The sequence below is a fragment of the Centruroides sculpturatus genome, unplaced genomic scaffold, assembly GCF_000671375.1.
Source record: "Centruroides sculpturatus isolate CEXI.00-Female unplaced genomic scaffold, Cexi_2.0 scaffold535, whole genome shotgun sequence".
Taxonomy (NCBI): Eukaryota; Metazoa; Arthropoda; class Arachnida; order Scorpiones; family Buthidae; genus Centruroides; species Centruroides sculpturatus.
This window is the reverse complement of record NW_019384785.1, coordinates 380,474-402,620: the sequence shown is the minus strand read 5'-3', so window position 1 is coordinate 402,620 and position 22,147 is coordinate 380,474. Positions and strand designations below refer to the sequence as shown.

General features: G+C 24.9%; 1 protein-coding gene across 3 annotated transcripts in view; it reads right to left on the bottom strand.

Annotated features, from left to right (window-relative positions):
- The window catches only part of LOC111629247, a 235,408-nt gene that overhangs the window by 108,390 nt on the left and 104,871 nt on the right, over positions 1-22,147 (bottom strand). For 2 of the 3 annotated variants that reach the window (XM_023373129.1, XM_023373130.1), the window contains exon 3: positions 3,530-3,646. In XM_023373129.1, coding sequence (XP_023228897.1) covers positions 3,530-3,646 — 117 coding nt within the window. Of the gene's footprint in view, positions 1-2,967; positions 3,373-3,529; positions 3,647-22,147 lie in introns of those variants that run through there. The other variant, XM_023373131.1, reaches the window with a different exon arrangement.

Here is a 22,147-nt window from a genome sequence, read left to right as displayed (position 1 = left end):
ATTAATTGTATATAATAAATTTTGTATATTCCGCAATTTTTCATGGTCCAAATTAAAAAAAAATTATTCTATTATTATTTTAAAATGAGTAAAAACTGATATTTTTATTTGTTAAGAATTAACAATTACATCGTAACTTATCAAACAGATTAAATTTAAGTACATAATTTAATATCTAAATATTATTAAAATAATTTAATTGTTAAATTAATCGAATTAAACAGTAAGTCAAACTTAAATCTAATTAAGTTTATGTATACATTTTTCTTGATATGATCGATTTTCTATGTTTATTATTCCCTGGACGAGACGGCCTTATTTAGTTTCCATGTTAATTCTTTACTAAAAACTAATGAACATTTTTCACTTACTAAATTTTAACGATAATAATTATAATCTGACTTATCAACTTCCGATCGCAGTAATTATGCAGAAATTATTAATATTATTATAATAGTACCATTAATCAATTAGTAAATGATCCATTAATTTTCTCATTAATGACTACTCACAAAATTTGAATGAAAACTCGCAATTATCAAAGAATTAACTATGAAACTAAATTACGAATTTTGCTTAAAATTATTACTTTTAGATAAGAGAGAAAAATAAAATAAAATATACAGTTTTTACGTTAAAATGACAAACATTTATTAAATAGAGCACTACAGTTACATCCTGCCATCTGTCGACGAAAATTTAAATTCAAATGAGAATACCAGATGTCAGCACATGATACAAGCTTTTTTTATATTATTACTTTAAAATTTTTCATATTGTTTTTTTTTCTTCTAAATATACTCGTTTAATTGTTGTTATTATTTTTTATTAAATAAATTTATTTAAAAATACATTTATTAAATTCTTTTGCTTTTTAATCTTTTATTATTATCGTTATAATTAAACTATTAATGTTTATAATAATGACAAGAGCTTAATAAAGCGTTTAATTTTTATTTAATTTTATTTAATCAAATTTATATTTAAACGAAACACCAGATGGCGCTACGCTGTAGGAAGCATTTGTTCATTACTCTTCTCACGTAAACTGTACAGAGATAAAATGTGTATAGTACACATTAATGTTAACAATAATTTCAATTCTTCTGCGTACTGATACGTTGCAAAACAGGAGATTTTTTCCACCCGATTACATCCCAATTTCGCTTCTGTTATTTTATCGGAAAGAAAGTAATTCGATGCGAGTGCTAGAAAGATTACATCTCCAGTAACACGCGAGTAATTTGGACAAGAGTTGTACCTGACCAGATAGCTGATAAGATTTCGTTTACAGTAGAAATATCTCGTGTGCAACAGAAGCATCAATTTGCTATTTAATGACGCTTTTTTCGATATTAGATATTGCCAAACTCAACATTTTATCAAATATTCACCTTCTTTTGGTCATTTTCAATTTCTTTTTTATTTTTTAAATATTTATTTCGATAAATTGAATCTTCCGTTAAAGGCGAAACTTCTGTTTCAATGAGATTAGTGACAATCCAGAAAATTACTTACCTTCGTCGTTCCACTTCTATACAATAGATGGCGCGTCGCGCGGGCGCCATTTACAAAACATCGAGCAGATAAAAGAAAACCCCTGCGGTGTTTTTAATCTTTATTTATCTCAAACGACAGAAAAAAAATCATAATTTTCATGAAGGAAATAAGATTTAGGAAATCGCTGTAACGTATTTATAAATTATAAACACAGATGCATTTGATATTTTTTAAATATTCGCGATAACGTTTTTTTAAGAGCTGCATTCTTTTAATATTTATCCAAATAATACATTTTCATCAATGTACTTAACGGAAAAAATAATTATTAAAGTGCTTTTGAAAATTAATTTACAGAAATGAATGTATTAACAACTTCATCGATTATTTTCCCCCCGTTTTATAAACTTACAAAATAGAATTTTTACATAAATTTTTATTTATAATATTTTCCATAAAAATAAGTAGATAAAACAATCGATACAATGCGGATTTCCTTAAATTTCTCTTGATAGACTTAACAGATGTTTGGTTCACAAACAAGGTCTACCATCTTGATGCATCCTCTCCTATTGATATTTCACTTTTTTAATTCTTTGATTAATTATGTGTATTAAATGAAAATTCTTCTTCCGCTGTGTAATTTTATATTTGAATTTATTTATAGATCGTGTTTGGAATGTAATGATAATTTTATGGATGAGATCTTGCAAGATGCGACTCGTGATAAATTCCAACAAATTAAATTTTAATTTGAAATATAAAATGTTATTTATTACTTTTTTTTAAAGAAAATTTTTGTGTTAAATAAATATTACGCTATTCTTCTTGTCATTATCTGTTGGACATTCATCCAATTCGCTTGTTAGCTCATATTTAGTGGCATAAGAGTAGAAAATAAAATATTGAGCTCTTATCCAATTCTTTTAAAGAATTTAAACAATCCATTACGAGTTGCATTAATAAAATGAAAAATATGTTTTGTGAATTTTTATGAGGCAAAAATATCTTTCATTTTTTCATTTTGAACCATCGAAGTAAAAGTTAATGATAAAGATTCTCTTGCTCCAGCAGTTTGTAAAGAGAATAAAGTCTCCAAAAGAATGTATGGATTATGTAAAATCTTTCAGTTTACATTCATTATTCTTTATATTTGCATAATTTAATAGAAAGCGGAGAATATATTTAATGATAAATCCGACTTATTTTTAAGAAACAAAACTCAAATTTCACTAGATCTACTCTGTCTAAAATTGAGTAGAGAAATCACTTTATTTTTATAGTACAAATCAAGTACCTAGTTCTTATATCTTTCATTTGTTAGATAAAATAATTAGGTTAAATTCCGTATTGTTTCACAAAGATGGTAATATATTAATATTACCATCATAAAGCTGAAAAATGAAATGTTTTATTTTGAAAATAAAAACTTGTATACTTTCGTAGAAAAGCTAAAAAATTTCGGAAACAGACAACTCAAAATGTAAATTGATACAAATTAAATATTGAATTATTGTGGATAAAAAGCATAATAAAACTAGAAGATAAATTACATGTTTTCTGTATTAACGTGATGCATTATTAAAAAGAAGTGTCGAGATTGTTAGGTTTCTCGAAATCGATATTTAAAGAAGAGGCGGTTTTGGATATGTCCCTTTCATACAAATAAAAAATCGATAAAGTGGCCTTTTTCCACCCTAGAATATCTAAAAGCTTCCCTATCCGTTTCGTTGAAATAAATTTCTTACTCTGCCAGATATCTTCTTTCCGCTTACAAGAATATTCCATTTTATCTTCTCGCTTGGTAGCAACTCAGTATCTTTCTGTCTGTTATTTAGTTTCATAGTCTACATGCCAGTGTATCCCATAAAACTTTTATATTTGAAACAAAAGAAATATTTGTCAGATAATAAAAGTGCACCATTCATATTGTCACATATGTAAGAGAAACCGATAATACAAACATATTATAGCAAACAAAACTTATAACTAAGATTGTAATTTTTAAATAATGCAAAAAGCTACTTACAGTGCAGAATTGTAGGGACGTTTGGATGAGGAAGAGCTTGATGTCTTGCACGACTGTGGATGCCTCCACCACTGCTACTGCTTGTAGATTGACTCTCTTCAATTGGCCAGTCTGTGTCTATACATTATTGAAAATCAGATTATGTCTCCTGTTCTACTATTGATCAATTTCTATACAATAAATTATATAGATAGCGCTAATTAGTTTCCTTATATAACTAATAAGTTCCTAATATAAACATATCAATAAATACTTCCCAAACTCTAATAATTAGAGGAAATACCTATTTCTCCCTTGTATTGTTATATAATTTTATTTATTTATTTATTGAATTATTCAACATTTAAAATTCAGAACAGAAAATTAATATTAAAATATTTTAATATAATAAGAATATTATTATTTCTTTTGTTAAATAAATAATTTTTTGTAAACTAAAAACTATTTTTTGGCCATTAGAAAGTTCTTCGGACATTTGAAAGAAAATTCGACTTTTTAAAATTATTTTTACTGTATTATATTAAATTCTACAGAAAAATTTGCAAAATCTTATCTTTTTCGAGCACTTTAGAGTTTACTTGAATTGTTTTTTTTTATTCAAAACAGTGGAAAAAATTTCAATTTGATGTGAATATGCAGAAGAAAAAAATGTTTTTGCAACAAAATTTAAAATAATTTCGTACGTGTTTTGAACTATAATAAAAGGAGATTTATTATATATATTCTGTATATTTATACAACATATTTACAGTAACTTTCGATACTGTTTCTTACTACAAATATTGTTTTGGGTCGAGCGCATATTCTATTTATCAACAGAAGATGATCCAATTATGAGATTTATTCTACAGAAGTAATCAATGCAAAAATAATCTTATCGTATATAAAGTTTGCATTGAAATGTCACGAGAAATATAATCTTCTAGGAAATATGTGAATTATCTTGACATTTATTTATAATATAGAAGAAAAGAAAAAAAAATATATATATATTTTCTTTTATGAATTATTTCCAAAGTTTATAAATATTCTTTTTGTCTAAAGACGTTCAAAATGTCTCCTTTGTACAAACAAATAAATCCACTATATATAAGCTCTATATTGAATAATATATATTATTTTATTGGGAAAAAACAAGAAAAGAATTAACTATATTAATTATAAATTATATCGTTATTTGTCGAGAATTGATAATAGAAAGAGTAAAATTACAAATAAGAATTATATAATTATTTTACAATTCAATTGAAATTACTTTTTATTTTTATTAAATCCTTTGGTTAGTAGCTGCACGAAATTCATTTAGAACCTTGTAAACATTTCAAAAGAATATTTATTCTGAATATTTTCTAGTTTTAAATAATGCACACCAAATTTTTATATATACTGAATACATATATATAATGTAAATTAAAGCAGTTCATAATTAATTAAAGCTACTCGTGACATGCATTGTGCTATTCTTTAAAAATGTTATGAATTACCGGCATAAGAAAAAAAGAAATTAGATTTTCTTTGTTATTGAAAATATTTAACAAGTTATTAATTCCTCAATGAGGCGTACGAGTCACGAATTTAGTATGGATGTCGTTAAATTAATTAATCCTTTAATGTTGTTATTGATTCCTAAAGATTACATAAAAATTCGAAACGAATTTTTATACAATCTTTATAAATTAATTTTCATTTTAAAAAATGGCATTTTTAAAACGTTCTCTGGAGAGAAATCAACATTTCATACAGGTATATTTGCACAGGATTATAAATATCTAACACTAAATGAAGATTATAATTATTGTTTTGCCTCTATATGTAAATTATGAATTTGCTACATCAATAGTCGATTTTAATTTGTGAAATATATAATATAAACATAAAAAACTATGGGATTAATATACAAATATGAAGTATGAGAAAACATTTTTGAATAATTTTAGTATTAAGTGAAGAATAAATTTCATAAGTTGAAATATATAAAAATTCGTAGTATGCGAGAAATTCAAATCTATTTATCTTGTAGTACAATATATTAGCGAAATAAAAACCTATTATTTTGTAATATTAGAATTGTGCATTGATAGCCATATTAAAACGAATTAAATTAAATTAAAATAACAATTAACTGTACTGAATGATTTCATGAAATGAATATTGAGAGTAATATAAAGAATTATTAAAAGAGAAATATATTAATATATCTCCAATTTGAAAATTGATAATTAAATTTACAGTTATTTCTCATATTTAGCCGTTTTATTAAAATACAAATTGGTTTTTTTCAAATAAACTTCTTAATTTCTTTATAAGTATTGTAAAATTTCTGTTTAATTATTTTAATTAATTAAGTCAAAATTGTATGATAATTAAAAATTACATAAATTTCTATAATAATAATTTGAGTAAATATTTATAGTACCAGAAGATAAATTTGAAGTGCATTTTCTGTAATAAAATTAGGCCGAGTTATAAAGTGACTTACTTATAATTTAAAATTCTTACAGGATTTAGTTATGTCCATTACGAAATTTTAAAATAAAATTTATGAATTCTCTTAATAATTGAATTTTTTTTGTTTAAATATTCTTTAATTATTTAATAAATGAAAATTGATTTGACTTAATGATCATATTATTTATTTTAATATTATTTAGTTTTTTTTTCTATGATTGATTTATTTTAAACATAAAAAGGTGAAGAAACATTTGGTTATTGTTAAAATAACACGAAGATTTGAAAGATGTTTTTGTATAAATTTTCTTTCATTGATACAAAAAGAGATTTAACATAAACTTCATCTTTATCACATTATACATTTATAAAAATTGATAGTAAATTGTATAACTAAAATTTAAGTTCAAACATTGACGAAAATGTCTCTAAAATGACGAAGTAGCTTTTATTCCAACAGATCTTACAAGGCTACTGTAGGAATCCGAAGACTTCAATTCTGTCAGCTTTCATCCACCAGACCTGTCATCGTATAAATCACATTTACATAATAGTAACAATTACAAATTATAAATTTAGTTTTGGTCAAAATTTATGCAGTATATAAAAATTGCATAATAAACTGTAGAACTTATTAGTTGCATCTGTTATGTTATTTAAGAAAAGAAGATTTAAAAATCTCTCATTTATTTGTTCATTTAAAAGCTGATTATAAGAACTGCTATACCTGAATTATTTTTTAGATACAGTATTTCTATCATATCTTTCTCTGGCATCCTTATATGTATTATTTTTATAAGTTTTTATTAGAGTATTTAATCTATAATACGGCATCCTAAGCTTTCTAGCTAACAAAACAGTTGAAGTACTTTCTCTTTTTCAATTCAACGAAAAGAAAAGTTCTTTCCACAAGAACTGGTTGACCTATTCTACAAAGAATCAAAGACAAGACAATCGAAAGACAGACAGTCGTAGTTAACGGCAGGATCACAAGTTTGGTCTTTCCCCATATACGTATAAGATTTCGATGGATTACTACTTTTTTTTCTTTTTTCTCCTCCTCAGCTGGAAAGCTTGTCGCTTCTACAGATTTCCAGTCACGCCATCGATTCATCCAAACCTTCTTTGCAGTCTTTGTTGACGTTACTGGAACAATTTTTGCGACGTTTGTTCACCATATTGATGTAAGAAAGAAACGGAAGAGAAAATTGTTGTTTCCAAAGAAGCAACTACATTGATAAATGTTGTTGGAATTATTCTAATGATTCTCTGATCATAATATCACTCCGTTGTTTTATAATTTAAAAAAGTGGTTGGAATGAAGGAATTTAAAATTTTCCTCGGTTAATTTTTTTTAAATTTACTTATTTGTTGAAATTCCAAAAATAAAATCTTCACATTAAAGCTGAAAATAATAATAATCATCAAATACTTGAAGAATAATTTAATATGAAATTACTAATATAACTTGTTTTACATCTTTAATAATCTCAAGAACTGTTTTTGTTTTAATTTTAGAATAAAAATGAAATTTATGACTATATTTAAAATATGTTTAAATAGTTGAAAGTAAACATAACTCCAAAATTTTTATAAAAGGAATAATTAGACGGAAACTATTCGCACGAAATATTAAAGTAATTCTTTGATTAATTTTAAAAATATCTAAAAGAAACATTACTCTTGCACGCAAAGAATACTTTTCTTTATAGTTCCGCATCATATTAGTCACACTATCTACTTCTGGAAACTCCATTTTTCAAATATATAATTGCTTCATATACTTTCTTCTCAGAGGTTACATTCATCATCGGCAACATCACTCCTATTCCATTCAAATTTAGTTAGAAAAGGATAGCAACGATTCATGAATACATTTTACACTCTCTCTTTACCACGTCATCTTGCCACGTTCTGTCATTTTCATATTTTATTGTAATCGTATATCAACTACTACATTTCTTACACAGTCTAAGAGATATCTCCGTAGTCGAACAGATAACTTTTTGCCTCGGAAACTAAAAAATTCTACAGACCATCAGTTGAATCCATAGTTTTCACGAATAGTTTTAAACCGAATCCTTCATCTTTTCCTTTACTTATAGATTTTTACAGACAAAAGTTTATCAAAGGCACTTTCATACCTTTTATATTTTAACAGGAAGAAAAAGTATAATAAAATATAAATTTATACGTCTCGTCTTCGAAATAATGCACTACTTTCAAAAATTTTGTCTCATTATTTTAATAAACAAATACTTACAAATAAAAATGATAAAAATAACGATATATATAAATTGAAAACTAGAAAATATTGCAAAAATCTAGAATTATATATTTATTTATTGCAACAAACAAGAATTTTTAAATTGTTTAGTATATGTTGCATCTCGATGTAAAGGTCTGTAACTTAAATAGTGAATGAAACTTTCGATATGTATTCATATATAAAAGAGATATAATCTTCGCAACGAATAGTAGTATACTTCAATCGATTCTATTTCCAAGATCGATTGGTTGACGACCTTCTTTTAAAATATTCTTTGAAAAATAAAAATATTCTTATAATTTTTCATATATATTACTGTATTCAAATAAATTTTATTTAAAATTTGATGATATATAAAGTGAAATATGAGTAAACTCTTTTTATACAACTAATAAATTATATTTACTTCAAATACATGATTTTAAACATTCGAATTTGTGTAAAATAAAAGCGTTTTAAACTGTTTTACAAGTTATTTTTGACAATTTATACCAAACGTTCAAATATAAAAGACATTGATCAAATAAGTAGGAATGTAATGATGTTAATTTAGTATGATTTTACTATTTTTTAATATATTCTTAGACAACCGCATTAAAAAAGTAAAAATAAGCAAGTTTACCACCAACAAAATCTAGTTTATTCCAACGTACCACCAAACAAAACATGAGATCGATTCGCAGTCGCTCTTTATTCTTCTATTTTTCTAGTGATTCTAACTCGAGTGACCCGAATGGTCAGTGATATTTCATCAGGTTGAAAAACTAGGAGTTAAATAATTTAAAGGTTAAACTATCCAACTAATCAATAGAACTAACCTTGTAAAAACATCTTTGTAACATTCGTATTTTAGTAACTTCTTCGTAATATATAGTACATGTATATATATTATTACTAATCTTATTTTTAAAACATGTAATTAACTGTAATAGTTAAAAACATCGATAGCAGAAAATAAATTGTATTTTAATTATTACAATTTTTAACTTTAAATAGGAATGCACTTAAATTTTTCTGAAGACATCGGCTCATATATGGCAGGATTCAATTTTCTCATGACGAATGGTTTTACCTTGCAACGGATCGGCCAACTTGGGTTTGGTATGGGAAACAATACTCCAAAACCTGAATTAACTTTAAAAACATGAGATTCTGTATTAAATCAAATTCCAGAAACCAATAGGAAAATACCAGATTACTCAATCACTTGACGTAAATTTTAAATAAGCAATCGAGGATTTTATTCTTTGCGTGCAAGAAACGGTTCAATTAATATATTATTTAATAATTAAAGGAATAAATAATTCTTTAATTCTATATTATAATAAGAAAATACATTTGAAAACTAATTTAAACGTATCGCTATTATTAATATACGAATGGAACGTTTCTCTAAATTTTTTTTTGTCTTTATGTAATTTTGTCTTCGATCATTGATCGTTATAGACAAACCATGAATATTAAAATTAGTTAAACAACCTAAATAATCATACAATCTACATTACACAGTATTTTATAGCCCTTTCTTTGTCAGTACAACAATGTTCCAAGTTTTACTGCTCTGTTGTGTCAGAGTGATTTGAGGATAGGAGAGTGTGATCCCAGATCTTAATCACATCGAAAACCTTTGGGATGAACTGAATCGTCGAATCTGTGACAGGAGAAACTATCTAAAAGACAAAGCTATCACTTCTTTGAAGGACGAATGGAGAAATATTTCAGAAGACGTGTATAAAATTATTATAGGCAATATTACAAAGATACAGTGATAGGAGTTTTCGTATTCATTACTAGTTTTCCAATAAATAAGGTCTGTCTATATAATAGCAGATGTACGGACATTAGCAATAACACAGTATATATAACTGTCCTCTCGTCAAGTGATATCTATGCATTTTTTATGGAAACACTATAGCACATATACAAAATCTATATTTCTAGAAAGATTCGGCACATGATTAAATAGGAAATGTGTGTAATGTATCATTTGTTTCTTCTGCCAATAATGTTTCGTTGAAAGTTATATATAGTAGTTATTCTTTAAAATTCTACATTTATTAAAATTTGCGACAATGCGAAAACATCAATTTTCATTTAAGTTTGTTTATGGTTGTAACAATCTTTTTTCATTATTAATCCTGAGTATGTTTTTATGTCTTTCCCTATTTATTATTATTATTTTTTTACTTTATTTGGAGTTCAAAACGATCATTTTCGCTTTTCCTTTTGTAGAACCGAATGTATGATTTTCAGAGTAAGATGAGATGTTGTATTAACCGAAGAGTCTGCAACTAGAGAAGCAAAAATAGAAATTTGAATTCGTTTTATTTCATTTCTGCGAAGTTGTTCAAATATAATTCAGGAAAAAGTACAATTAAATCAAATCTGTTTAATAGTAATTAATGTTTTTTAACACGAATACTTATTTTTTCTTAAACGTTATTGGAATGCATTTTATAAAAATTAAAATAAAATTTAGTTTTCAAATTTCTGTTGTTATTTTCTATTATTAACAAGGACAACTGAATAAATTTAATTATAAAATATATCAAAGTTTTCGGATAAGTTTTTTTACACTAGGCCACTTATGTCCCATCCTAATATTCTCGTGAGATTAAAAGTAACTTATTCGGACTAGTAATAATGTTATCTTGAATATTATAGTATAAACAAAACAAGAAATTATTTCTAATTTATAAATTTTCTTTGTTAACTAATTGACCGAGGTAGCTAAGCATGTGTCTTTCTATCTGAAATTGGAATCCAAGTATAATTATTAGAAGTTTTCGTAAATAAGGTGGTTAGAGTTGCCAATCGGCTTCTATTTCAAAGGAAAATCCTTTATTTTAGTTAAATTATCCATGTCCTTTATTGATTTAAAATAAGAAAGAGCGCAATTTGTCCTTTATTTTCTTTTCATTTAATGCCAGGATTTTTTAATGACAGTGGTAGATTTTCGTGCGGGTGTATTTATCCATATTCTTTCCTACAGAAAGCTACCATTACATATTTTATATTTTAAATTAAACTAATAAATATGAAAACTATAATTTTTAGATTAAATATATATATATACATACATACATACAATGTTTAATTATTAATTAAAAATTTATTCTATTTTACTTTTTGAGATGGGACGAGGTGAAATAAAAGTTTGTTTCGTTAATCATTATTAAATGTCCTTTAATCCAGTCGTAGAAATCTGGCAACTCTAAGTGTGACACAAATACATCGAATCTGTTCCTAATCATCCGACCAATTCATTATCCGCCTGGCTAACCCATATGGCACGAATGAAAAGACTTCCTGCTCACAAGATGCTTACTTACAAGATAGGAACAATAAAAGCATTATTTTCTTTTATAAAATTTTTAAAATAAATTAAACATGATGCTTAAATTAAAAGCTCATCTGTATTCTTTTAAAAACTCTTATGAGATGACATTAAGTATCTTAATATATAATACTTTTATATATTATTTTTTCAAAATTATTCTAATGTAGCATTCTCAAAAGTAAATTTATACAAGCAAAATTAAATTACCTCAAAGCTAGAAAGTCTACATATATATTTATATACAGTCTTTTTCTATATATAAATATAATCCACTATATTCCGTAAGCTTTTCAATATATTATATGTAAAATATAGGGGAGACCGGGGCAACTTCGGCATGCGGGGCAAGTTTGTCAAGCGCTTATTTTTAAAAACAAATTAAAAGGAGACTTTGGTTATAGGTTAGGCAGTTGAGTTTTATTGGTGGCTTGTTGAGTGTAGTGTTTTTATTGTTCTCCAACAAGCGTAGTTGAATTATCAAGCAAATTTTCATTTTCGTTCAATTCCATATAATATTTTTTTTCCATTTATATTGAATTGGCAGGTTTTGTTATAATTCCATGATAACGAAAGTTACTTTTCCTGTTAGAAGGATGTAACTTCAACTTATTCACGTGGCCAGATCGTGGCTTGGCATTCTGTTCTCAGGGTTGTACTTAATGTTTCGAAATCATGACTAGCGGGGTAAGATCGGCAACATAAAGCCACATTAGAAGCAAAGGATAAAAATCAAACAGATGATAAATGAAAACATGTTTGCATTTGTTATTCATGTATATATGTCTTTGAACTTGCATTTCGTTGTAATAATATTAAATGGGTGTTGGATTTGTATTTCTTTGTTTTAATAGTGAATTCCAACTTATACATTGTTAATAACATAATTTTATATACGTGCCTATCTTGCCCCATTACTGTTGCCCCTATACCAGGGGCAACTTTAATAAAAATAATTAAAATAATTACAACTTTACAAAAAGAGAGAAGTTGCCGATCTTGCCCCTATACCCGGGGCAACTTCGTCAATTTCTCTCTTCTTGTAAAGTTGTAATTATTTTAATTATTTTTATTTCCAAACTGATTTTAACCAGTTCTATAGTAAGGTAACATTCCAATAGACAATATGCAAAGCTTTTTTTTCACTTTACAGCAGTATTTATTACACAAAATTTAAGTAAAGCTTAACATGCCGATCTTGCCCCGGTCTCCCCTATATAATATATTGAAAAACTTATAAAATGTATGGAAAGATTAAGCTTAAGAAGGTGAATCAATTAATTTGTATATTTTACGTATATATACGCCTAGAGGACATTTCGTATCATATAGCAATTGCAAATAGTTCAACATTATGAAATTTCATACAGTCTAATAGCTCTACAGTATAGAACTCAAAATATAAGATTCAGTGTTTACTGTATTGAAATTAATAGTTTTTAATTATACATTAACAAAAAAGGGAGAATTCTACGAAAATTATTATTGTTACTACTTAATATCAGCCGAGTGGAAAAGAATTATATGATGAGATAAATCTGCATTTGCACTGATGAAAAGAACAAAACATAGCACCGAGCTCCCTAGGCAGTGCATTCTATGTTATTTCGATTCTTCGAGAACGAAGGTGAATAAATGGACTTGCAAGGAATGTTACGTTAAGAGGATTCAATCTAATGGTACAGTATGTCTGAAAGGATTAAATAAAAAAACTCCCAACAATAGAGTTAATGGCACTCTACAATTCTAAAATAAGACTTAGTAATTTTATAACTAATATTGATACATTCAAACTACAACACTAACAGATTATCAATTATCAAAATTTCATACTGTATTTCATTTTAGTTAAATGTTCATTCTGTATAAAATGCGCTTCAAAACGATATACTTTTTAAAATTTTATAATTAATGTAGTTCTCATTAACTCGATTTCTGTGCCTTTTGAAGTATAATATATAGAAAAATTTAGATATTTATAACATTCAAACATTTCGTTTTTAGTTTATTTTTCAAGCATAAAATGTAACTATTTTAGATAATTAATATACTACAAAGATACAGTGATAGGAGTTTTCGTATTCATTACTAGTTTTCCAATAAATAAGGTCTGTCTATATAATAGCAGGTGATCGTATAGATCACATTTACATAATTACAAATTATAAATATAGTTTTGGTCAAAATTTATGCAGTATATAAAAATTGCATAATAAACTGTAGAACTTATTAGTTGCATCTACATTAATATCTGTTATGTTATTTAAGAAAAGAAGATTTAAAAATCTCCCATTTATTTGTTCATTTAAAAGCTGATTATAAGAACTGCTATACCTAAACTATTTTTTAGATACGGTATTTCTATCATATCTTTCTCCGGCATCCTTATATGTATTATTTTTATAAGTTTTTATTAGAGTATTTAATCTATAATACGGCATCCTAAGCTTTCTAGCTAACAAAACAGTTGAAGTACTTTCTCTTTTTCAATTCAACGAAAAGAAAAGTTCTTTCCACAAGAACTGGTTGACCTATTCTACAAAGAATCAAAGACAAGACAATCGAAAGACAGACAGTCGTAGTTAACGGCAGGATCACAAGTTTGGTCTTTCCCCATATACGTATAAGATTTCGATGGATTACTACTTTTTTTTCTTTTTTCTCCTCCTCAGCTGGAAAGCTTGTCGCTTCTACAGATTTCCAGTCACGCCATCGATTCATCCAAACCTTCTTTGCAGTCTTTGTTGACGTTACTGGAACAATTTTTGCGACGTTTGTTCACCATATTGATGTAAGAAAGAAACGGAAGAGAAAATTGTTGTTTCCAAAGAAGCAACTACATTGATAAATGTTGTTGGAATTATTCTAATGATTCTCTGATCATAATATCACTCCGTTGTTTTATAATTTAAAAAAGTGGTTGGAATGAAGGAATTTAAAATTTTCCTCGATTAATTTTTTTTAAATTTACTTATTTGTTGAAATTCCAAAAATAAAATCTTCACATTAAAGCTGAAAATAATAATAATCATCAAATACTTGAAGAATAATTTAATATGAAATTACTAATATAACTTGTGTTACATCTTTAATAATCTCAAGAACTGTTTTTGTTTTAATTTTAGAATAAAAATGAAATTTATGACTATATTTAAAATATGTTTAAATAGTTGAAAGTAAACATAACTCCAAAATTTTTATAAAAGGAATAATTAGACGGAAACTATTCGCACGAAATATTAAAGTAATTCTTTGATTAATTTTAAAAATATCTAAAAGAAACATTACTCTTGCACGCAAAGAATACTTTTCTTTATAGTTCCGCATCATATTAGTCACACTATCTACTTCTGGAAACTCCATTTTTCAAATATATAATTGCTTCATATACTTTCTTCTCAGAGGTTACATTCATCATCGGCAACATCACTCCTATTCCATTCAAATTTAGTTAGAAAAGGATAGCAACGATTCATGAATACATTTTACACTCTCTCTTTACCACGTCATCTTGCCACGTTCTGTCATTTTCATATTTTATTGTAATCGTATATCAACTACTACATTTCTTACACAGTCTAAGAGATATCTCCGTAGTCGAACAGATAACTTTTTGCCTCGGAAACTAAAAAATTCTACAGACCATCAGTTGAATCCATAGTTTTCNCTAGTTAAAACTAGAATTTACTGCTAGTCAAAAATGAATTTGAGTTAAAACTAGTTTTAACTAGACAAAACGGGTTTTAACAAAGACATTCTGTATAAACTAGTTTCAACTAGTTAAAACGCGTTCTAACTAAAAACGGGTTTTGACTGTAACATATATATCTGTATATATGTATATATATATAGGCTACATATATAGGCCTACACTTACAGTACTGTTAAGAAAAACTAAGGCAATGTAATATATTTGCAAATCTCTAACAACAGTTCTTTATCTTAGTCTTGAGTATTCTATTTCTAGTTGTGATAACTATTTATCTCCATATTATTAACTGAAAGAATCTTCCGAGATTGGAAATAGAGATTAAAATAGTTATGAGTACCGACCTCTTTTTAATTTCAATCTCTCCTGCAACTAGAATTCAAATAAAAAAACGAAACACGAAATACTTTAAAGAAAGAAATCCTTTTTAAAAGAGAATAGCGTTAGATTGCTGGAACTACAAAAGAATTTTAGAAAATCTAAAACATATCCAACGACTGAAATTTTATCTTCGGATTTTATGTATTTTTTTTAAAGCAAAAGAAATTGAAACAAGAAACCAGATGTAAGTGATTTTTGTAAAAATAATTACATAACTCGTATCAAGGTTTTTAAAATAGCGATATATGAAATTAAAGAATTAAAACATTGAAACTTTAGACCACAACGATTAAACTATATTGTAAACATTAACATGGTCTTTCAATCTTGCTCCATTATTTCAATTTTGTGTAATTTATTGCTATTGAAAGTAATTTAGTTGACTTTATATTTCTAAAGTAAATTTCTTTCAAATCATTATACTATCGATTTTCTTTGAAACTGATATATAAATATAAAAAGTTATTAACTTAAATAATCTATATATATTATAGAATACAATAAAGCCATTAGCTGCAAATTTATTTGGAATATTTTCCTTTTCTAATATTTCTTTTTAAGTAAATACCAAAGCATTTATTATTAGTTTTAAATTAAAGAATTTTTGAATTTATGAACTTATAAATTTTAATAAAGTTTTTAAACTAAAAATATATCTTTACAAAATAATCGAATTATCCGTTTTTAATAAAAGTTTCCTATTGAAAATTTAAACATTTTATAAATTACTTCGTTAAATTAAAGCGTCATTTATCAAATGGGAAAATAAATGAAATAAATTAATTTTCGTCGTTTCTTGTTCCAGAACAATTATTTTTACAAATATTTTTCGGATCATTATCGAGTTTCAAGAGAACAAATCTTAATAAAAGATGCAACGAAATGGAATTATGAAAGATGCGTGCAGCATGTCTTTTTTTTCCGTTACTCTTGAGCGAATATTCTGCCTTTTTCTATGAAATTTTCCCGTATTGAAGAAAAAACTGTGATAATTAATGGATAGCCAACTTACAATTTTCAATTTTATTTCCTTTTTTCTCGGCTTGCTTTTTTATTTTCCATTTTCCATTAATATTTCGAGCATTTCTCCCGAAGAGTATATATTTTTTTAAATTTTTGTTTTAAATTTAAAAATTATTTTATTGATTTCAAATTAAATATTATAACATTGAATGTCAATAAATATTTATAATTAAATTTAAAATTATATTTAATTTAACCTTAATTATATACTGTATTATACTTATTAAAATTAACAATTGTTTAAGTTTTAAAATTACTGAGAAACGTATATGCGATTACAAAAATTACTTTTCAATTATATAAACAATTATATATTTCTCTATTAATAACTATTAAATCAATTAAGTTACCATTCTGTTACTTAAATTTTGGCAATACCTTGAAAGAGATGATCAATTTTAAAAATTTTAAAACAGTAAATTAAACCTATAAAACTAGTTTACAGTATTAAAAACTTTTGAAATTTTAAAACAATTTAGAAGTAAAGATTTTTAAAACATTAAAATGTGTTAGAAAATATAAACTATATTAAAAATATTTGAAAAAAGACAAATTGTTCAAAGAACTTCTTAAAATATTTTATGTAAAAATGCATTGTGGTAGGTTATTGAAACTTGAAGAGCGATTTGTTAAGAGGTCCCCTAAGGTATTTCTCTTTCAAAAGAGACCACACATCAATCTTTTTTCTTCATTGCTTGCTACCATCTTTCATTCAATATAACGGGATTATAAGCTTAAATAGTAATCTTTAAAGGATATAAAATGTTTGCCAAATTGATGTTTCTAACTCATTCACTATTTATAAAATAAATGGTTTTTCACAATCGAACTTCTTAACATGAAGAGAAACAACTTGATAGTTTCGAAAGACAACGTGTTTCATTTTTGATGGATGATTCGATGGCCGAATTTCAATGGTGGAATGATCATCCAAACAACAGAAAATCTTTGAGTCTAAGAGAAATTACTCACTGAATGGTTGAAAATGCCATCTTTCACTTACGTATGGTGAACAACAGTAGAATATAAATTCTCTTCTTAAGAACAAATCAATAACTTTTGTTTTAAGAATAACACATAATCTATTGAAGATCTTAAAATATTTTAAAATCAGTTTTTCTATTGTATTTTAACTTAATATCTCATATTACAGTGCATCTCAAGATTTTGATTTCTTCTCAAAATAATATCAAGTAATAATATTTACTAAATGTAAACAAATTTGTTAAATATATAGACTATACTTAAATTTATATTTAATAAAAATCATAAATTATACATAAATATACAATAAATTAATTTTTTTCCAGTGATTAAAAGAAAAATTCTTAAAAAAGTGAAGTGGTTTTGTTTTGAGTACTTTAAATATCTATTTATTTTTATTTAGAATAAATTAATTGCATGTATATGTATCTGTGTGTGCATACACATACACATAAGAATATTGTATAATAATATTATTGAAAATGTAAATATACTTATATTAATTTTATAACATTTAAAATAGTTGCGTGTCATATAGGTTAATTAAAATGTAAAAAAATTAAATTGCTAAGTATATACATATTACATTTTAAATAAATCATTATTGGAATATTTATATTTTGAAAAATTATTTTAAAACATGAAAAAATAAATAAGATCATTCCATGATTCGTGTATATGTATGAAGAATGATGATATGGAGATTTTTTAAGTCGATAGAGAACTTTGGCAGGCCAATGCAGTTGGAGATAAAATTTATATAAATTTATGTGAATTGAATATAACGAAATTTTGAGATTGAAAATTTTAATATAATAAGACATTCGTTAGTTTTGTTTGCATAAATAATTTCTTCTTAAAATATTATTATAATCAAGTTAACAATTTAAATTTCATGAATACAAACATGACATTTATAAATAAGATTAAGAACACAATACAAAATAGTTTAATTTATATTCGAATAAATTTCATTTATTAAAGAAATTCTGGCCCTCATTAGAAATTAAATCATTTTAAAATTTTTTTACTTTAAATTTTATTTTTATTACAATTATTCATTAAGATTGAAATGTGTAAGAAATAAATAAATTGTATTTATTCATTTTACATTAATAAATTGATGTTAATAGAAAATATTACAAATTATAATTTAATGATACATTTTAAAGAATTTAATAAATTTTCTGTAATTTATTATATCAAATAGTTTTGTTTTAACTCGGATACAAATTAATAATATTAAATTAAGTTTTATAATTAGTGTAATATATTTTCTAACAAAAGAACATTTAATTAACATCTAAAATAACAATTACAATAGAAGAGAAGTCGTTGATTAAAAGAAAGTCAGTTTGTATTTTAAGGAAGTTGTTAGTAGCCGAATATTGATACAAACCATAAATATTAAACCAACTATAATTGATAAAAATCAATTAAATTCTAATCTAAACAATTTCAATAGAAAGTAATTTAATCTCGTAAAAGTATTAACATTCAACTACCTTTGCAAAACTCCATTAACCATGAGAACATATTTCCATATAGCTAATGCTAGTTATTAACAAATTCTGACATCACTGTCACATTTTTCACCAAAATGGTTAATGAATAATTAAACTGGTCGAGTATCGAATGTTATTTTAAATATTATAATTGCTACCATTTGCGATTATCAAATTATTTTATTGCTTTTTATCAATGACAATGTATCGTAGAAAGAAGCGTTTTAATTTAAAATATTACAATATCTTGACATTTGAAAATAAATGTATGGTAGTAGAAAATTCTATCAGCAAGAAATTTATGAATAAATGTTAGATTGATTAATTGCCGTCAAGTGATAATACAGGAAAATGACTTGTTCCAACATTATCGTTAAGTGTTTAGTAAGCGGAACAATTCCGGAAAGAATTCCGTATTCCTCCAAAATATAACATAAAACGTATGAATTTATAACTGTTATAAAACTTTTCTTTTGTTTTTCCAATAAAAATTTAAAATATTTCTTATTCACTTAAGCCTATTAAATAATCATTTTTTAACAAAGCTATTAATAGCATTTTTCAATAGTTTATTTATAAAAAAATATAATTAAATAAATAACCTTTCAGAATTATTTTTTGAAAGATTATTAGAAATAATCCCAAAATATTAGGATTCATTCTTTCTAATTCTATTATTTAAAGCAATGTTAAAAAATAATTATCTTGGTATATACATTCTCAAAACTATTTATTTTATGTATAGTTGGCTTAAATAAATATAAAACTCAGCATTTGATAATGATCTATGACCGAATTATGTAAGCATACATCATTCATGAACTGAAAAGAGTTAAATATATAAAAGAAAAAAAAAATATTTTTGCACGTAATATTTTTTATTTTATCCGTTCATATTTAAATAAACCGTAAATTAATAAAATTTAAAATCGACTCCAAAGAAATAATTTAACTAATAAATATTAATATACTAAAATTACGAAAGATTTGAATCGAGTTGTAATATTTTGTTACTATTTCCACTTTTACGATCATTTATTCATAAATTAGTTCACTAATACCCGTTATCTTGTTTAATTAATTCATATATCATCAAAAGTCCTGTTAAAATCCTTCGCTACGATTATACATTGTATAAAATTTTGATTCTTTTTTCGTAATTTTCATTGATATTAAGGCTGTGTTTTTAGTTGTTTTCGTTATTTTTAAAGCTTTCTTTTCGCCAGGAAATTTTAAACCATTACTTTTGAATGTAACTTGAGGTTAATTGAAAATCTAAAGCAATTTATCAGTGTCAAGAAGATTGCATATACGAAAGTGGAGCTTTTCTTTACTTGAAAATCATCGTCCAAATTTGGAAGATGACATTTTAAAATTTTATCAAACATCAGATTTAATAAAAAAAAATTCCTCTTATTTATATTATATTTTAAAGTTTTAAATTTCTTATAAGAAAACAAAACAAAATCAATTTCTTTTTGAAATAATACTAGAAATTTTTTTAAAATATCAATTATATTTTTCGCTTAGAAATTTTTTATATATTAATTTTTAAAATCACTTACTGTTATTTTTAAAAATAATTTTAAATGATTACTTTGTATATAATAGTAGGCTAATTTGGATTGTAAACCAATTTATCAGTGTCAACAAGATTTGAAAACCAAACTGGAATAGTTACAACTACTCAGAAAATAAATTAGAATCGGAAACTAATTTTGTATGGAATTGAAGATTTCTTCATTTCCTAGGTATTTTCGTCAGATGACAATGTACAGTTGAATCTTGATCGAATGACTATATTTGAATACAAAAATAGATTCTTTTAGGTTTCTAAACCCATGACTATATTTAAATTTTTTAGAATGTTTAAATTCCTTCAACTTCTTTTCAAAGTGCAATCTTGGAAGAAAGTACAGTTTGCGCTTAATAGTAGAATTTAAATTTCAATTAATAAATAATTTATCAATAATGAAACTTATATGCTCATAAATAAAAAAAATTTATAAAATTGATATGTTTATATAATTCCAATGCGTTACTTTTTATTCCTAGCTTTATTTATTATGAAAATTAATATGAATTTTTTAAATGTACATTTGAAGAGCATTTAATACTTTTTCCACTCCAGAGAATTAAATTGTTATTTTTTCAATTTTCTATCATTTTAAAACAATAGTGGGTGGTTGACAAGAAGAGACTATCTAACTGGAATTAGCATAATGTTAAATTATATATGAAATTTAATGAAAATATTTCTGTTGATTTTAAAATTAACATAATTTAAATAGCATAATCTTGTAACAAAATTTAAATAATTATGTTTAAATTCTTGAAGCTTTGGCAAGAAAGCCACCACGTTTCAAAAACTATTCATTGTAATAAAATACAGTTAATGATATTTTTATTTTCAACACAACTCTTCTCCCAAAAAAACTGCTTTACTGTTTTTCTGGATTTTAAAATAGTAGCTGTTTAAAGTCGAGACACGATTAAACACATATTTTATGGAGAAAGAGACAAGAAAAAAGAAAACAATATGTTAAAATAATTAAAATAATAAATTTTTTCCTCTAAATGAATGCGACGTAATAACACGATTTTTGTATGATAAAAAAAAATAAATGAATATTTGTATTTCGGATACGAAATATTTATAAGTTAATAAACATTCCATTCTTCAGTTTAAAAATAAACAGAAAAATAAGAAAGCAGTTATAAAAAAGAAGCCATAACAAAGCTATAAAAAATATAATCAATTAATTCAAGTCAACAAAATATAAAAAGTTATAGAATTTTTTCGTAGAGACTTAACTTTTAAGTCTCAATTTAGAGTCAAGCATTAAGTCTGTTAGCGTAAAAAAAAATTAAATTAATTAAATCAAAGAAATTCGAAAATAAAGTATCAGTTTATGCTATTTTTTACCATTTACTAATAGTTTTTATTATTTGTAAATGGAAA